At 40.0% G+C, this 18,272-nt stretch overlaps 1 protein-coding gene across 1 annotated transcript in view; it reads left to right on the top strand.

Moving 5' to 3' along the window:
• The window catches only part of map3k10 (mitogen-activated protein kinase kinase kinase 10), a 47,326-nt gene that overhangs the window by 20,928 nt on the left and 8,126 nt on the right, over positions 1 to 18,272 (top strand). The window contains exons 2-5 of the mRNA XM_082502567.1: positions 11,916 to 12,096; positions 13,284 to 13,432; positions 16,849 to 17,024; positions 17,430 to 17,676. Coding sequence (XP_082358693.1) covers positions 11,916 to 12,096; positions 13,284 to 13,432; positions 16,849 to 17,024; positions 17,430 to 17,676 — 753 coding nt within the window. The remainder of the gene's footprint in view (positions 1 to 11,915; positions 12,097 to 13,283; positions 13,433 to 16,848; positions 17,025 to 17,429; positions 17,677 to 18,272) is intronic.

An 18,272-nucleotide genomic window follows, 5' to 3' on the forward strand; every position in this document is an offset into this window, starting at 1 on the left:
GTTTAGCTGTTCAGTGTTTTTTTTTTTTAGCAGTTTTAAGTATATATCCATTACTTGAATTAGCAGTTTTTAACTGTTTATCTATATTGTTAGCTAGTTGACAATGCTACCTTTAGCTTACAGTTTTCAATTAGCATCCATATCTTATGTTAACATTTTCTAGGTATTTATTAATACTTTTTGCTTGAAATTTACAATGTTATCCCTTTTTTCCAGTTGATTTATTTTATACTTTAAACAGTTAACAGTTATTATTTTCCAATGTTTCTAACTTGCCACTAATTTTTTTTAGCTAGCTATAGGGTTGCTAACTTTCCCATTTTAGCCGGGACATGCCATTATAAAAACCAAATTTGCTTGTTCCTTATCATTGTTCCTTTATCATTATTTGCAATGTCACATACAGAGCATATTTACACTATGTCCAGCTGGTTGTGCATTATGCTTCTGGCACACCAGAGTGTCCCTTATTTGATAGTTAAAAGTTGGCAACCCTAGCTAGCTATATCCACAATGTTTTGTTTTTGTCTTCTTGGTTTTGATCCTTATTTTCTGCTTATCTGTTACTTTAAGTTAACTGCTATCAAACCTTTTCAGGTCCAGTTAATTCTTTGTCACTGCAGAATGGCTATGACTTGTTTGTAATAACTGTGTTAGGGGAAAGAAATGCTAATTGTTTGCATCTAATGTCAGTAAAATGTTGCTTTTTAACTAAACAACTGTGAAAGCTAAACCTTGTCATGAGTTAGAAAAGCTCAAATCTCTCAGTGTATATTCCTGTGCTGCAAGTACGACCATTTTCATATCATACACACTCAAAGATGCAAACACACACGTACATAGACTCCATGCACAAAAAAAGCCACCTCATTTAATACCTCCATCTCTTCTGAGAGAGAGGCTGCCTGGTCACACAAATCTGGCAGCTACGTTTGTGTGCAGACAAAGTGAATAGCTGCAGGGTGAAACTGTGCCACTGTGTGGCTCAGGATTGGAGCCTCGATGGCCTGTGGTGGTACAAGTGGAGCCAAGCTGGGGTATCGATGACATGGGAGCATACTCACTACAACCTCCGTATCAAAGCACTGGGGAATGGAAAGAGACCCAGGGATTCGATGCACATCTGCTGTGCTGTTGCAACAGTTTTTAGTTAGACTAACAGGCAGAAATCATTTCCACACTGTCTCATGAAGCTTTTTTTTACTTATTAAGATAACCAATCTGGGGTTTTATTTACGTATATATTGTAGGGCATGCTGGGAAAGATGTGCATCTTGTTATGGTTCAAATCTCTTGAGAGGTGAGAGATGTGAGAAGCCAAAAAAACCCTTAAAAAAATGGAGAGACCTATCGAGGTACAAAGACATGTGGTATGTGCTGCCAGGATAATGACAAAAGCATTCCCTCCAGTCATCTCTCTTTACCCTTAGTAGCCCTCATCTTTTCATCCACTCCTTTCCCTCCCTGTCATAGTGCTTGTGCCTTTTCTCTCCTCCATCTCTCCTTCACTCTCCTCCTTTGCCCTCATTTCTGCAGCTTTGTTCCACCCTACCCCCCTGCCCCATTCTTCATCTTAAACCATGAACCCCCCCCCCCACCCCCCCCTTGCTTCCTCATATTCTTACGCCCCCTCCACCCATTACTCTGCACGCACACAGTCTATTTCTCTCTGTTTTGTGCTGCGATCGTAGCCAGGCTGGCGACAGCTGCAAAAGCAGAGAGTAGAGTGGTAGGCACCAGCAGTAGGGGAGGGAAGAGGGCTGGACCTGTGGGGAAAAGAAGTGATGTGAAGATGAAGACGAGGGGGCGGTTACTTCTTCGTTGGTGAGGTTTTGATCTTGTAGAAATGAAGATGAAACAGGGTGGGTCTGCAGGCGGGGGCGGGGAAATGGCTTCTCAGTAATCCCATGGGCACGTACTTTGTCTGCGTTGATGCACATCAGCCTGCTGCTGTGTTGGTGTATTATTTATTTATTTATTTTTTCATGCCGATGTGCTGAGGCAGGCGGCGGGGAGGGTGCTCAGGTGTTACTGGAGTGACAACAAAAACTGCACTTGCAGGAGGATGAGGAGGTAGATGAAGGTGGTTGGAGATGTGCATCGGGGTGCTGACTAGGCGACACAGAAGCAGCTGTTATCAAGTGCATGCTACACCTGGTCTGCAGGGGAGAGGGAGAAGGGGCTGTAAAATGAGTCTGATAAGGGAAAAGGAAAAAAGAAATAACTCGATGAAGGATGGTCTTTGTTATTCGGCTGTACCTAAATGGATCTCATATAATAAAATTCAACAATGTCACAACTGTGTGGCTCACATCTGACTAAATATTTAACCCCAAAGGCCCATTTTGAACATGAAAACAACATGAATTAAAATTTACAAACATTTTGTCAGATAAAAACAACACTGAGAACTAAGCCAGCAGCTTTGTGAGACTGTATATAAAAGAGGGACGCAGCCCATCGACTGCTAGTTTCTGGAATTTTGGTTGTTCCTATCCTATTTTATTCATTGATTATTCTTTTTCCCTTTAAGCCAGGCATGATCATATTTGGAAGAGCAGTTGAAGGTTATCGGGTGAGGCTATTGCTAGCTTGGGTGGCGAGATGTGTGATATTAACTGGGATGCTAATTTTGGCTTAAAACAAAATATAAATTTTGGAAAAGCTGATCCGCTGACTACTTAGTGTGTTTGACTCCTGCCAGTGTTGTCACTCAGAGTGGCTGTTGTCTTAACATCACATCTTAATGCAGTGAACAGGTTAACTAGACTTTGTTCCCACTTTGTCCCATTTAATTCGTTGGGATTTGGTTATCTTACAGTTTTTATTTGAGTAAAGAGGTTTAATCAGTACTTTAGCTTTTACCGGAGTATTTTCTAACTAAGCAAGTATCTGTATTTCTACTTCAGTGACAAATGCTGTAAGTTGGGGATTTAAAATGAGCGTATATGAAGACTAACTTGTGTTTGTATCCTGCCTCTAGTGGCAGCTTTTGAAACTGCACCATCCATGTTAGCATCTGTTCGTGGCTTGATTTAGACTCATTGCTTTGAAGTAAATGCAGTCATCAAATTAGGTTTGTGTTAGATTAGATATTTTTTAAACAAGTGTCTGGGAATTAAAGAAAATGCAATGAAACCGCCTTAAGAAAACCTAACCAATATATACTTTTTAAAGGAGCATCATACTAATCACTACTTGGCTTCCAGGGAGGGGGTCGTAGTTTCCTGATGGTTTTCCTCATGGTTGATTATGTGGTGTAGTTTCCTTTAAACCGATGAGGACGACGGTAAAAATGGATCCTCATAGGAGCGTCAGCCTGTTCATACCCCAGTCACCTTTTCTTTCCCAACGTCACTACTCTGGTTTGTGACCTTTCCCACTTGTTACCACAACATCAAATTAATGACACAGCAGTGTGGACTGAATCCAGAAATTATACATGTGATGCAAGAGATCGAGCCTAAAGAGATCGCTGTTGATGTTAAAGCTGAATCATTCGGGGCACATTTGCATTTGTGAATTTCCTCATCGCTCCGATATCAGCTGGATGTGTCCAGGCTGCTCTCTGGAGGTCAGCTTAGGATGCAGTTGATTTTTAATTTTTTTTTTAACTTTATTCAGCCACATTTCATGTATATATTTATATTTTTGAACAATAAAGTGTAATTTTCTTATGTTAGGGTTTTCACTAGGCATACGCTTGCTATAAGCTACTGCGCTTTCCTCTAATGTGCCTGCAGTGTTACTTTAAAGAACAGAGGAAGGAAAATGAAAGTGGTGTCGAGCTCTGTCAGGCTGTTCCACCTGCAGTAACCAGATCAGCTGATCAGCAGAAGATAAATCTCTCAGCTGACTGCTCAGAGGACCACGCCCAAAATGCTGCTCCAGCTGATTGCTCGCTCTCACATCACAGAGTTTATTTAAGGCGAGGCAGCACAGAGACAATGGCACTTTGCTCAGGGCTTGTAAAAATCTCACTGAATAGTCATCAAAAGGAGTTGTAAATAGTTTTGTTTAGTTTTTTTCATCTGCCAGTAGTCGTGCTATAGTGTTTTTAAATACATTTCATCAGTATTTCTCTCAATATTGGGCTGAAAATATGTGAAAAGTGGAATTTAGACCTGATAGTTAAGAATAAAATGTGGGACCTAACCGGAGTCTCCAAAAGTTGATTCTGTTCATCTGGACGTAGCGTTTTGTGGGAGAAACGTTTCATCACTCATCCAAGTGACTTCTTCAGTCTCAGCTAACTGCAGGTTTCCCCAATCTTATAAACAATACATTTGCATAATGACTGAAACCAGCACAGTGAAGGAACAATGGGCTGGGAGGTCAGTTCCTTAATCTTAATTATGCAACTTTTCAACACAAACTATCAGCTTTTGGAAATTTACTTACCTGGATGATTGAGCATGTATCAAGACGACCTAACCGGAGCAGTTTTCACAAACAATGAAAACTTTATAATGCAGATGCATTTTTTGTTGTTGTTAACATAGAAAGCTAATAATTTACTTTTTATTATCACGGTCAGAGCCTTTGGTGAAAGGTGTTTAACACTGTTTTCTATTGAAAATTGCTCCTAATATTTTGCCTCCCTTAAGTATAATAACATGTTTTTTAAATGTTGTGACTGACATGTCCAAAAGAAAGCATAAAAGAGTATTATTATTAGATCATTTATGTTTATATTTTGTAATGAATTTTTAAAACAGGCCTTTGGACAGTGGATGCCTCTGGCTGTTACTCTGACTATTCTTGTTAGTTCTAGCTTTTTTTTAAAAAAATTTTATTTATTTATTTATTTTTAGCTTAAGTAGTGAAAGAGGTGGGGTGAGCCCTGAGCACCTGGTGCAAGCGAGATGACCCGTTCCAGAGAGGAGCAGGCAGGGAGTCTTGTTGTCAAACTATAATGCAGGCATCCTGAGGTGAGATCAGGGAGGACAGAAAGCTCCTGGGGGGAAGAAAGCCAGAAGCTTGCTTGGATAAGTTTAAATCGGGTCACCACAGCGGTGGAGTCGTTATCACAGTCGCCTCACAGCAAGAAGGTGAGATGTATGTTGGGGACCTTCAAAGTCAAAGTTGTTAACTGTGTAACAAACAGTTCTTTTGAAAAAATGCAACTTTTACTTTGAAGGTGATCGCTCTCTGTTTCGACGATTTCTGTTGCACTTTTTATGTTGAGTGTTTGCACACAAGCGTGGATCTACCATGCAAACTACGGCCATCCGCGACCGTCTGCTACAGACCAATCACAAGCAGGTTTTTAGTGCAGCACCCTCTTCGTGACTTATTTCACCTAGAAACAGCCAGCAACCATTTGCCAACCAGTGGGGGAATAAACATTTTTCCATAGCAACCAGTTGTTGGCAGGGATCGGCTCACTGGTCTTTAGGATTTGGTGTTTTAAGACTGTCAATAGTACACACTGAATATGCCCAACCAAAAACCTGGTTTTCATAACAGTCATTATACAAAAGATACTAGGTCTGTGTCCTATATTATCATGGATGCTTTACTTTTAGTGGATGAAGCAAACTTCCTGCTGCATTTAGTTTTGCTTACATTGCAAATGCTCTCGTCCTGCTTCAAGTCAGCGATTATTTTCGCCGTGCTGCTTTTACTGTTGTGAAATAATTCTCCTCTGTTGCTGACTAATAGTTACACAAACCTGCATGAAGTACAACATACTCTGTTCAACATACTGGGCAGCAGGGTTTTCCAGATCACAACTAGCATGTGCTAAACACTCTTTGCTTATGTGTTTTGTTTTGTTTTTAAATAAAAGCTTTCCAGAAATGCCTTCACTCAGAAGACCTTTGCACATTCCATTGTGGTGAAGCATCCATGTGGGCTGTAGGTTAATGTGTCACCTGTTCTTAATGCCCTGACTAACTAGTCTGAAGGATCATTAGTAAGCTCAAAGCCTCTCTGTCAGTGTTTAAACAACGACTGGGGTCAAAGTCCGACAATGGATGTCTGGTGCGAGTAAATAAATAATCAGAGGGGCAGAAAACTGCTGCCGCACTGCTCTCTGTGGAAAAAACTTGACTCCCAGCAGGTGTCTCTGACAGCTGATCAATACTCGGCTGTGATAGTAGCTTTGAGAGTGCGGCCTGAGTCACACTGTGTGTCCTGTCCAAAAACTAAACCCTACAGTCCTCTTCCAGAGATCACAAACTGGTGCATACCTGTGTCAAAGACTGATGTAGCCACTGTGACGTCATGCAGTGCTTTTTGGGTTTCGGGATTTTAAAGAAATAATCTTATGACATGAATAAGAGGTGGATCTGACCTTTAATGTATAACTAAAACTTGGTTTGATGACATTAGAATAGGTTCCAGGATTTTCCAAAAGTAGACCACCCTCACTAATGTCTAATGCAAACTCGTTTTGTTCTATAAGTAGACCTGAAACATGACAGAAGCCACAGTACAGAAAAGATTTTTAAGGGTTCTCCTATTAGGTTTATAACTGAGGTGTTTTCAGTGCCACAGGTGTGTAAAATCAAACACATAAGCCTTCTGCCTTTAAAAGAATTTGTGAATGAATGGGTCGTTCTAAAAAGCTTACTGAATTAAACCACACTCTAATAGGATGCAACAAGTCAGAATGTGAAGTTTATTGCCTCCTAGATGTTCAGTTATTGCAATTAGGGACCACGGGCACTGAAGTTACACAGCACTGAGGTGCGTGGTACCCAAAAGACTTAATAACTGCAGAGCTCCTGTTTATGAAGCTCAGTTTTTATCTTCATTGCTTTATTTTTCCTCAAGGAGCTATTTGCTTGGCTTTAGACTCGTTCTGATCTGCTTGTTTATAATTTGGATGCTCTCTGTAGGTTGCAGGCACAGCACTCTGAGGTCATTGATAAGAGAGTGTAAATGATATTGACTTTTTGGACTTTGCTTTCAAAGAGCAGAGAAAGCACCAGTTTTTCTTGATGAAATACTGTCAAAGTATGATGACTGTAATCAAGATGTGCGATTAATCAGTGGCTGTGATATTTACCAGAATTCATGTTTGTATAGAAGCCCTTTGGGAGAATGTAAGCAGTGCTTCTTGCTTTCTTCTCATTCCCATTTTGAGATAACATTTCCAACAGCGCTGGCATCGCATTGTGTAAAAGCCACACTATCCTTGAGGACTTTTTTTCCCCTCCTTCACTGCGATAAAAATATGCTTCCCACGCCCTTGTGAGTCTTATTCGTGTGTCGCTGCACTTCAGGTTTCTGTGCTGCCAGCTTAACACAAACATGTTGATTTGTGTGTTTGATGTGTGGATGGAAGAACTTGTGGCAGGGTGAATATGAAGGCCTCTCTACCAGTGTGTGAACCTAAGCTGATGATATAGTCATTTGAAGATGAGAAACGGAGAGGAAGCAGGTGGAAGTGCTGCTTCAGTCACACATCCAGTTTGTGTTTGTGCATTTCTGTCAGCCTCCCTGTCTTTTTCTTTCTATTTCCACCCGACCTTCCACCCACATGCCTGATGTCCTCTCCCAGAGTGTAAGGGCTCTGTATATGTACACACGAAACGAACTGGGAAAGGTGGACTGTGAGGACACACCCATCCGAGCATGCAAACACATCCCAATCTCTCTCTGTCCTTTTTTTCTTTTTCTTTTTGGAGTCTGTCCGGGTCCATTTTTGCTTCTCAGAAACAGCTAACCCCGAGGAGACAGTCGTCCCTCACACAGACGGCAGTATCAGAATAGAACGGATGAAGGAGGAGGAGGATGAGGGCAGCTTATTATCACTGTCAGCAACCCTCACTTTACTCCTCGACACAGTCACATTACCTTAGAGAGGTGGAAAATAACATGTACTCAAGGACTCGCCTATATTTTTCAAGTTTTTATCTTCAGCGTTATACATTTTAAAACGTTGGTAAAACATGTAGTTTTTTTTGCTCTAGATGTTTCATCTGTGATGTGTTATATAATAACAAAGCTGAAACCGTAACTGACTTTTCCAGAAAACTGAAGAAAACAGCAAATATTCAAATGTGAGCAGTATTTGGCATTTTTGCTCAAAACTGTTGCTGAATATTTTTTCTCATTATCCACTAAAATATAGAATATTTTATTCCTTTTTTGCTAATACGCATGCCCGAGGTGACATACTTCACCTTTTTATTAAAGTAAAAGCACCAAGGGCACGATATAAAAATACATAGTTACAGGTAAAAGTCTTAAATTAAAAAACAAAACAAAAAACAAACTGCTCAAGTAGACGTCCAGTCCACTGTAACAGTAATATATAGTAGTATATATTGTATACATTATAGTGGTTTGTTTTCTTTCGTTTTTTGTACCAGTGCATTGATTAATGCATTGGTTCAAATTATAAGCAAATGTAAAGAAATTAGCCAACAGAAGTCGACTTATAGGACAAAACCCACACAGTGAACATAGCAGGAGAAAGCAAACACAATAAACACACACTGACCCCAACAATGCAGCGAATACACATTTAATACCTGCCTTTTAGTTCTTTAACAGCTGTTTATGTTATTCATTAATTAGACAACTCTATGCAATGTACAGAATATCACAGAAACATATGGGGTTAGTCTGTGATTTCCACCAGTTACCATTGGAGTCAAACTTCTTGTATCACTTCAATAACTTTATTATAATTTAACCTAGGCTATACATATTTGTTATCATGTACAAATAATATGCATACAGTATAGTTTAATTGAGTATGGATTCCATACAAATAGGTTGACTCCATCAGTAGTTCTGGAGAAAATTATAACAACGATAGAAAATACCAGCTATACAACTGGAGTGTTTATATTTAATGCAGTGTGGCGTTCCTCAGGGTTCAATTTTGGGTCCTGAATTATTTTATTTGGTTTATTAATAATATATATAACCCCCCAAAAATTTATAAATGTGGTTTGACAGAAATATGCTGTCACTGGATTTACATAAAATACCTTTTTGGTGTTTGGAACCAGCAATAAAAAAAAAAAAAGGGAGGATCAAGTAAAAGATACCTGGTTTGATCCAAGGAGGAGACACAAATCCCTTTTTGGGTTGTTTCAAGACAGGAACTAACTGCTGTGGTGGTCCTTTGTGAATAAGAAAACAACCAAAAGTATCGTTTTCTACTCATTTAACAATCGAGTGAATTGAATAAAATATATTGTTCTTTTAAAAGATTATATTGTACATAAAGTCTAATAAGAAAAGACCCCAAAACAGTGTGCACTTCTAATGCCATACATTCACATTTTATGAAATATGAAGAAATACACCAGACCGTTAAGATAAGAAAACAGAATAGTAAACAATGCTGATTTAAAGGTGCAGGGCCACAGTGGCTGAGCTGAAGACCTTGATAGTCTCATATAGAGAGCTGCCAATAAGCAATAAATAAACTCTAGGATACTTTTTAAGGTCACTATAACATTTTTCTTAACTGGCTTTGCAATCTGTAAACCACCACATGTCATTTGAACCTCAATAGGATAAGAAAAAACACACTTCAAAGAACAAGTGAGAAACTTCAGGAAGAGCAGCACTCACTGATGTGTGGGAGATGCTGTGTGTACAGTGACACAAAAATAGAATTACATTATGAAGGATCTGATCTGGGCGGACGTAAAGCAAGTTACAGGCAGAGTCGTGTGACCTCTTTGTCGCTATTAAGACCTGACCCAGCAGACAAACACAAACACGATTTAATCGTCGTCTCACCGCTACAGCCTCTCTGTAATGGAGTGCTGTGACGGCGTTCCTCAAGCAAAACATGACTCGGCTATGGAAGTATCAGCTGATAGGCCTGAGAGCACGTCCGTATCACTGAAACTCGTCTCCTAGCGAGCTTGTGGACAGAGCACAGAGAGCGAAAGAGACACACCTTTATCATGTGAAAGGTTATTGTGCATGTGTGTGTGCGCGCGCACAGGAGTGCACGTGTGTGTGTAAACAAAGACGCTGTTGTGTGTGTGTGTGTGTGTGTGTGTGTGTGTGTGTGTAGCCTTGTTTCACCACCTTTTGCATACGGCTGTAGATAATTGCGAGCGAGTCAGAGAGAGAGAGAGCAACCCCCACCAGCTTCCAGTGAACTGTGTACACTCCAAATATTTCCATAGCCAGTCCTCTCACGGAAATGAAGGAGGAAGTCTGAGAGTGGCACAAAGACGAAGGTATCTAATGTTAGCAAGGAGACTGCACACATTAAAATACCGTCACTGTAGGAAACTGCAGACTGACCAGGTAGTTTCACTGAATGGAAGAAATAGGCACAAAGGTCCAACTACACCTGCTCTGCGAACATGGCTGTGCTGCTGAACTCTTATTCTTAATGAAAAATAGATCCATGGTTTGATTTTCAGCATTTATGCAGTGGCCCTGGCAGGTGAAGTGCACTCAAAGTTATGAATTATCAGCAAATAGAAAAACACTGCACACAAAACTCAGCAGAGGGAGAAAAAACACATTGGAAATTGAATAAAACACAAAGCATGTAGGAAAGAAAATCTCACAAATCAAAAAAAGGTGTTTTAGGGGAGACAATAATGTGACGGAACAGGTGAGGAAGTGATAGAAACCAAAACATGCAGATAATATGTGGGATGATGTGTATGATTCTTATAACTCTTTACATGCTTATTAGCTGTTAGTCATACTTGTTTTTAATCTCTGGCTCTCTTCCACATGTCTTTTATCCTGTCTTCCGTCTTTCACCCCAACCGGTCGTGGCAGATGGCCGAGACTGGTTCTGCCGGAGGTTTCTTCCTGTTAAAAGGGAGTTTTTCCTTCCCACTGTCACCAAAGTGCTTGCTCATAGGGGGTCATATGATTGTTGGGATTTTCTCTATGTATTTTTGTAGGGTCTACCTTCCAATATAAAGCGCCTTGAGGCAACTGTTGTTGTGATTTGGCGCTGTATAAATAAAATTGAATTGAATAGAATAGCCGTTTACTGTTAGCTCGTCACCTCTGCAGCTGGTCCGTCACATTATTGTCTCCACAAAAACACTTGCGTTGTGTTCTGTGAACACAACACAGAAGGTTGTTACCTGAACACAGCCTCAGTCAAGAATGTAATCAAAGTGATTTTTTTTGTGTGTGTGTGTTTTGCTTTGCTTTCTGTTGTGTTTTTGTTTTGTTGTGCGCTTTTGTAGCATTTCTATATTTGCTGCTGTTTTCTTAAGTTGCAATGCATTTGACGTCTCAGGCCCATCGTAATTTTCACAGATTCTGCTGAATATAATAAGAAGTGAAAGAAGACTCTTTAATCTCCTCCTGCCTTCATTGCACTGCCCCCTGCGTCTTGTTCATGGTCTCTGATTGCAGGAGTGGGGAGTTTTGGTGTTTTACGTTTTTTGGGGTTTTTTTTTTTTTTTGGTAATATAGTAGGTCTTTACTTCTCAATATAAAGCATTTTGGGACAACTGTTGTGAACAAACACTTAAAGTAAAGCAGAAGTTAACTGAATCACACTGACACTTCTGTTAAGGCTGTAAGTAGTGATTATTTTGACTGATTTGTTGGTTAATTTCATTATAATTTGATCTTTTAATTTAGAACATCCACCCCCTCACCCAAAACAAATAAATAAATTCAATCTGTATCATAAAGGAACTATAAAGAAAGAGATATTTGCATTTAAGAATCATAAAAACACTTGGTTTGTGTAATGTGAGTTCATTTTTACTGCCGGATTGGAGTAATTATTCATGACTCCGGAGCTTTGTTTGCTGTCTGTGTTTCTTCTTTTTCCCTTTCAGTAGTTTGATATCTTGTCAGAGCGCATTTGCATATTTAAAAGTCACAAAAGCAGTTTCTAAGTGTATTTGTGTGCGTTTTTGTCATCCACACTGTGTGTATGAGAATGTCACCTTTTATAACGAAAGCTCTTCTCTTCTGTTTTCTTTCCTCCTCATCCTCAGTCCTCATTCTGCAGCCGGTGGAGCGGGATGACCTGAATGGCAAAACCCTGAAGATCACAGACTTTGGTCTGGCCAGAGAGTGGCACCAGACCACCAAGATGAGTGCAGCAGGGACCTACGCCTGGATGGCCCCGGAGGTCATCAAGCACTCCCTCTTCTCCAAGAGCAGCGACGTGTGGAGGTACTGCCCTTGCCTCTTTGTGTGTCACTGCACTTCCCTGGTTTACACATTGACAGATGTCTCCATGCAGCCTGTCAGGGCAGACGAACGGGGAACAGGGTGAATAACCAAAACACTTTAAAAGCTGTCAGTGGACTTTCCAGCAAAGTGGCATCAGCACAGCGTCTGCAGCAGGACAATGATCCCAAACACACAGCTAGAGTCATAAAAACCTCTGACGACCTACAACAGACAGTGTAGCCTCCTCGGGCCTTGATCTCCACATAATGCAGTCAGTCTGGGGTTACATGTAGAAAGAGAAGATAGTGAGAAAGTCTAAACACACAGGAGCAATACAGGTAGATGCTCGTCTGTGCTACAGAAATGAAAGCTTTTAGGATAAATACTGAGGTGGAGGTGGAGGTGGAGTTGAGGATGCTGAGATTTTCAATGGGAGTGACCAAGAGAGACAGGATTAGAAATGTGAGAAGCAAAAGAGGAAGACTTCAGAGAAGATGTAAGGATGTAGTGAAGAAGGTCATGCAGTGGGTTGGTGTGATTAGAGGAGAGGGCTGGTGAGATGGAGGAAGATGATCTACTGTGTTGGACCTCTAACTGAAACGGTAAGAAGAAGAAGAGCAGGGAAGAAGAAAGTTAAGTAATTAGCAATTCCAAGTGTTCAGGTTGTTTATTTAATAACATGGCCTGCATATAAAAGATAGGCATCATCTGCAGGAAGTGATGCGTGATTGCAGAAGGAAGTCAGATTGACTGGAAATTATGACAACAGCAGATATTCTTCTGATGGTTTCAGTCACTAGTTTCATATTTTATTTAATATCACGTTCACGTGGCTTATACTGGGCCACTTTAATTTTATATTGTGACTGTTTGCACTATATTTAGTGAATAACATTCTCCTTTATATTGCTGCATTATTGAACACAGAGCTATTTTACTTTATAGAGGTATTTTCTGTATTGCACAACAGAAAGCTGTTTATTCTACGTTGTACTTATCGACACACATCCCACCCAGCCTGCTTTATCTTTTCTTTTTGATTAAACTTGACTAAATGACTAATTTGCTGTGAATGTTAGATCCACAGCATGTTCTACACTTAAAAAAAATGAAGGTGACAGTTGAAAACTTTTTTTAAGTTAGAATAGATTTAATGTTGATATCTCATTTTTTATCTCTCCTCATAGTTTTGGTGTGTTGCTCTGGGAGTTGCTCACTGGCGAGGTTCCTTACCGGGAGATAGATGCACTGGCGGTAGCTTACGGAGTCGCAATGAACAAGCTGACGCTTCCCGTCCCTTCAACCTGCCCTGAACCTTTTGCTCAACTACTGGGAGGTAAGAAGGTTGTTACCTGAACACAGCCTCAGTCAAGAATGTAATCAAAGTGATTTTTTTGTGTGTGTGTGTGTGTTTGTCACATATGTAATCACGGTTAGCTGAAGATGAAGGTATGGCTGCTCCAGCAGCCGCACTGAAAGCTGTTTGAAAATATATTTGGTTTGTTTCCGGCATGTTTTTGCATATGATCTGGATATTGTGTTTTGTGATGTGTCACTGCGGTATTTCTGTTGGGGTTTGTGGTTAGATTAATAATATATTCATTTCCTGTCTTAAAAATTAGATTTTAAAACATGAAAAACACCCCCAAAAATGGCAACGTAGGAGGTGGTAAGAGAAAAAAACTCAAAAAGTTTACAGGAAGTGGTTTCTAAAACTAAAAAAGTCCAAAATGATGATTATTATTATTGTTATCGTCATCATCAAAAACCCATCCAGTTGGCAGTTTTTCCCCAAGCTTGTGGCAGTTTTTCCACTTCGCTCATGTACACGAACATATATGTTAATTTATCGGCTTACATTCTTTTAATCTTTATGATATCACTTTATATAGTGAGATGGCAAGAATCATAATCTTTATTAACACAGTAGCAATGAAATTTTCCGAGCTCCCTCAGAAATCTTTAAATTTCGGTCCTGCACATTAAATTTACCTGCGTTTACTTTGCTTTACTATTTCGACCTCACCTTGGAAAATGTTTAAGCTTTACTTTCACTTGCTGCTTTAGTTAGATTAGCAGATTAACAGCTGCACTTCAGAAACACACCTCCTAAAAAGAGGAGATTTCACATAGGTGGGGGAAAATGTTTTTCTCAGACATTTCTGACTATATTTTAAGGAATATCTGAGTTTTCTGACTTTAATGATCTCAGAGATTACTCGAGTTGTTTTTATTCATTGAATGACTTTAATATGTCTTCCCTTCTCCTTTGTCTCTCTTTATAACCTAGTAAAGCCCTAAAATGTTGCTGTGAATATGACCTTAAACTGTCACTGAAAATGCTGAAACATTTTAAATAAGCCCACAGGCTGTTCATATCCACTGACTTCAAGATCCTGTAACTTTTGAGGTTACTGTTGTTCATTTTAAAACAATTTCTATCCCACATTTGGGAGATGAGAAGCAAACACAGAGATAAAATAGACGACGCGTGTCTGGACGGTTTCATTAACTTACTTTTTATACATGCCTGAGCTCCCCCCGGGCCACATTTCTCCTTTTCACCTTGCAAATAATCGCTGTTAACAGTGGTGGAGTATTAACCGGCTCCTGTTTCAGAGTTCAGATCATCCCTGTTTAAACACACACTTGCTTTATATCTAAGCTGCCCTAATATGCTTATTCCCAGGTTACTTTTAAAAAAATGTGGATGGTTAAAGCTGCAGGGCAGGTTTAATGTAAAAGACAAAAAAAAAAAGAGAGAGAGATGCGTCTCAAACTGTCAGCACCACAGCACCAAACTTCCCTCCCACTCTGCTGCTTAAAGCTCCTTTCCCCCACTTCATCTTATCCAAGTTTATCCGTTAATCTCCCCTTTGTCATCCCTCGCTACTCTCTACACTCTGTTTACTCCTGTCATCGGCTCACTTTCATCTCCTCTCCCGCCACATGGATTTTATGGTAATTTAGATCCATTAAAAAAATGAACGTCACCTGCTGCAGGCTGTATTTTTAGCCCCTATTTTTTCCATGTTTTCAATTTTCCACTGTTAGTGCTTCTCTTGTGTTAATCTGTTGGACTTTTAGGAGACGGGTTGTGTGTTTGTAGTTAGACGTCGGAGAGGCAGTTGTGATCAGTTTGTGGCTCGGCAGATTATTGTAGGTGTGCGGCATGTTTCGGCAACACTGGCAGTCGGGGTTTGGCTCATGATGGTCGCCATATGTCGTCTCATCTCGCTTCCTTCCACGTCTCCTGTTGCCGCTTTGAGTGCCAGAAAGGGAAGAATTGTCCGAGCCAGCAATTCATGGCTAAGTCCTTTTTGTGCTGTACTAATAACCTGACCGCTGTGTGATAGGCTAATAAACATTAACTGTCGATGGGGTAGAGGGCGAGTCTACTGAAATTATCTATGTGTCATTTTGTTAGACCTAAAAATCCATTTTTAGGTTTTATTGTGTGCTTGTTCATCCATCCAAACATCCCCAGGGTCACGGCGTGCTGGAGCTTATCCCAGCTGTCATAGGGTAGAAGGTGGTGTACACCCTGCACAGTCCGTCGCACAGCCACTGTCTGTCTTTCTAAAACTTGAAGGAAAAATTCAGACAAAATGAATATATAAAATCTGATATGTAAACATATCTATATCTAACTATCTGTATTATTTTTTATAGATTTTGCTGCATGCATTTATTCTGTACCATCCACTTCCCAGTATAGGACAAAGCTAATTAGATAACAATCCATGTTTCCATGTTACAGAGACGCCAAATACCAACATTTTATTAAATAAATTAAAATAATAGGAAAAAAAACAGAAAACAGACTTAGTCTGAATTAGGACGTAGCTTTGTCAGAGCAAGATAGTGGCTCAGACACCTGAGTAAAAAAACGACAGGATCCTCTTTGCATTCTGCGACTCTTCACGACCACTTTTTATCACAAGGCGATTGCACAGGTCTCCTGATAGGAGACGACCTTTCTGCAAACTGTCACAGTCCGAGTTGGACTAACTGCATTTACTCTCAAAGAGATTGTTGAAGGTCTGTAAATGTAAAGGGTTTTAAACTATGGTGACATCTTCTCCAAGTATAACAGTGAGTCTTTGTCCATGAGCTCGACTCAGCTGACTGCCAGGCTGGTTGGGTTCTGGTTATTTTATGGTAAAACAAGAAGGTGGATGAGTGGAAATGTAATAGTTAAATATGTAGACGGCTACAGATATGTGATTCTTGCTGACCTATCACAGTTAATTCTGCATTATTAGAAACAGATTACATGTAATTGCCATAAAAAACTAAAGTGTGATAATATTATCTTGCTGGATAAAATAGATGATGACAGATTTGACTTTGAGGACATAATTTGCAGTTTAAAAATACATAGTTACGATTAGCTCAGTCCCTCCTTTAAAGTCTTTATTTTGGTAAACGTGGTAGTGAGATTTTTCCAAGGACATTGTGTGAAAATATGTTTTGACATTAGAAGCCTGATTACGTAAGATCACATTTGTTATGCCTTTAAAAAAATGTGCTTATGTATTTTTAAATGTTTCATATTTGAAATCTTTGAAATTTCTGTGACAATTTTACACTTAATTAAGAAAAAGTAGCGTCTGTTCAATTATTGCAAACACAACTTAAATGGCACTTTATTTCACGTGTGCCTGTAATTTTACGTTATAGTTATAAGTCATGATTACAGCTGCGAAATCCATAATAAACAACAGATTCTTACTGTCTGCTGCTCCTCAGAGTGCTGGAGCCCGAACCCTCACGGCAGGCCGTCGTTCACCAGTATCCTGAGCCGGCTGCTGGCCATCGAGCAGTCGGCCATGTTTCAGATGCCTCTGGAGTCCTTTCACTCCTTACAAGAAGACTGGAGGCTGGAGATCCAGCAGATGTTCGACGAGCTCAGGGCCAAAGAGAAGGTGAGAAATGGTGGATTTTTATAAAACATGTCTGCATATAAAAATACTTTAAAGCGCTCGTATGTGCGCGCAGATCCTCTCTGTACTATAATGCTCAGTGTTGTGGTTAGAAGTCACATTGTACAAAGACAGAATGAGTAAATCAGAACTTTAGTTTCCAGCTAAAAGTTGACAAATGTGAGTACATTCGTTTGCTCTTCTTTTCTCCTGTTCTGAGCTGATTTATTCAGACAGAAGTGCTTTAATAAAAGTCACATTTCATACGGAGGTGAGAGGAATCTCACGCTGTCACATCTGTGCTGCTTCTGCAAATAAGAATTAAGTTAGCAGCTAACAAAATGCCAGGAAAGAGGTTTCAAAAGAGGTGCTGTGGTAAGCTCTTCATCTTCCCCTGCTTCTCTGCAGGAGCTGAGATCATGGGAGGAGGCGCTGGCCCGAGCAGCCGAGGAGCAGAAGGAGCAGGAGGAACAGCTGAGGAAGAGGGAGCAGGAGCTGGCAGAGAGGGAGATCGACATTGTTGAGCGAGAGCTGAACATCATCATCCACCAGATGTACCAGGAAAAGCCCAGCGTCAAGAAGAGGAAGGGCCACTTCAAGAAGAGCCGATTACTGAAGCTGGGCAGAGACAGCAACTGTATCAGTCTGCCCTCTGGTGGGTGCACACAGGAATCACACCCGGACAGTTTTAATCCGGTGAATCAGGTGCACAAAGGTGGTATGATGTCACTTCCTGTGAGATGGGGTATTTTCAGGTGGAAAATTTAGGACACTGGCTGCATTTGAATATTCCTAAAAGAATGACCTCATATGTCCTTTCCCTAATCTTTGGGAGCTCGTTTCCGCCAGTGAAAACAAAGCGTTTCTGTCATCCATGAGTAAATACGTTTGGGTTATCTCCTCAAAATTCATACTCAAGTACTCAAAGTTATTGTCTCATCATTAAGTTATTTTTTCAGATGTTTAAGTATGTAAGTAGAAATTTTGACTCACGAATAGTAAACGATAGTAATCACTTTTCCTTGATTTTGATGGAAAACATCACAAAGGCAAAGAAAAAAATTCATTTTTGATACTTCCCTTTGTGTTTGTTTTACCAAATCATTTCATGTAGGCTAACAAGGATGTCCCAGTAAAAAAATATCACTTCATTACTAAAGGTGGAAAGAAAAACCCGTCATATTACTTTGCTAATCCTAACAGCTGCATTTGGGACACAGTTAATGCAAAGTAACACTTTAGAAAGAAACA

The sequence above is a fragment of the Aulonocara stuartgranti genome (genome assembly GCF_965226115.1).
Source record: "Aulonocara stuartgranti genome assembly, chromosome: 14".
Lineage (NCBI taxonomy): Eukaryota > Metazoa > Chordata > Actinopteri > Cichliformes > Cichlidae > Aulonocara > Aulonocara stuartgranti.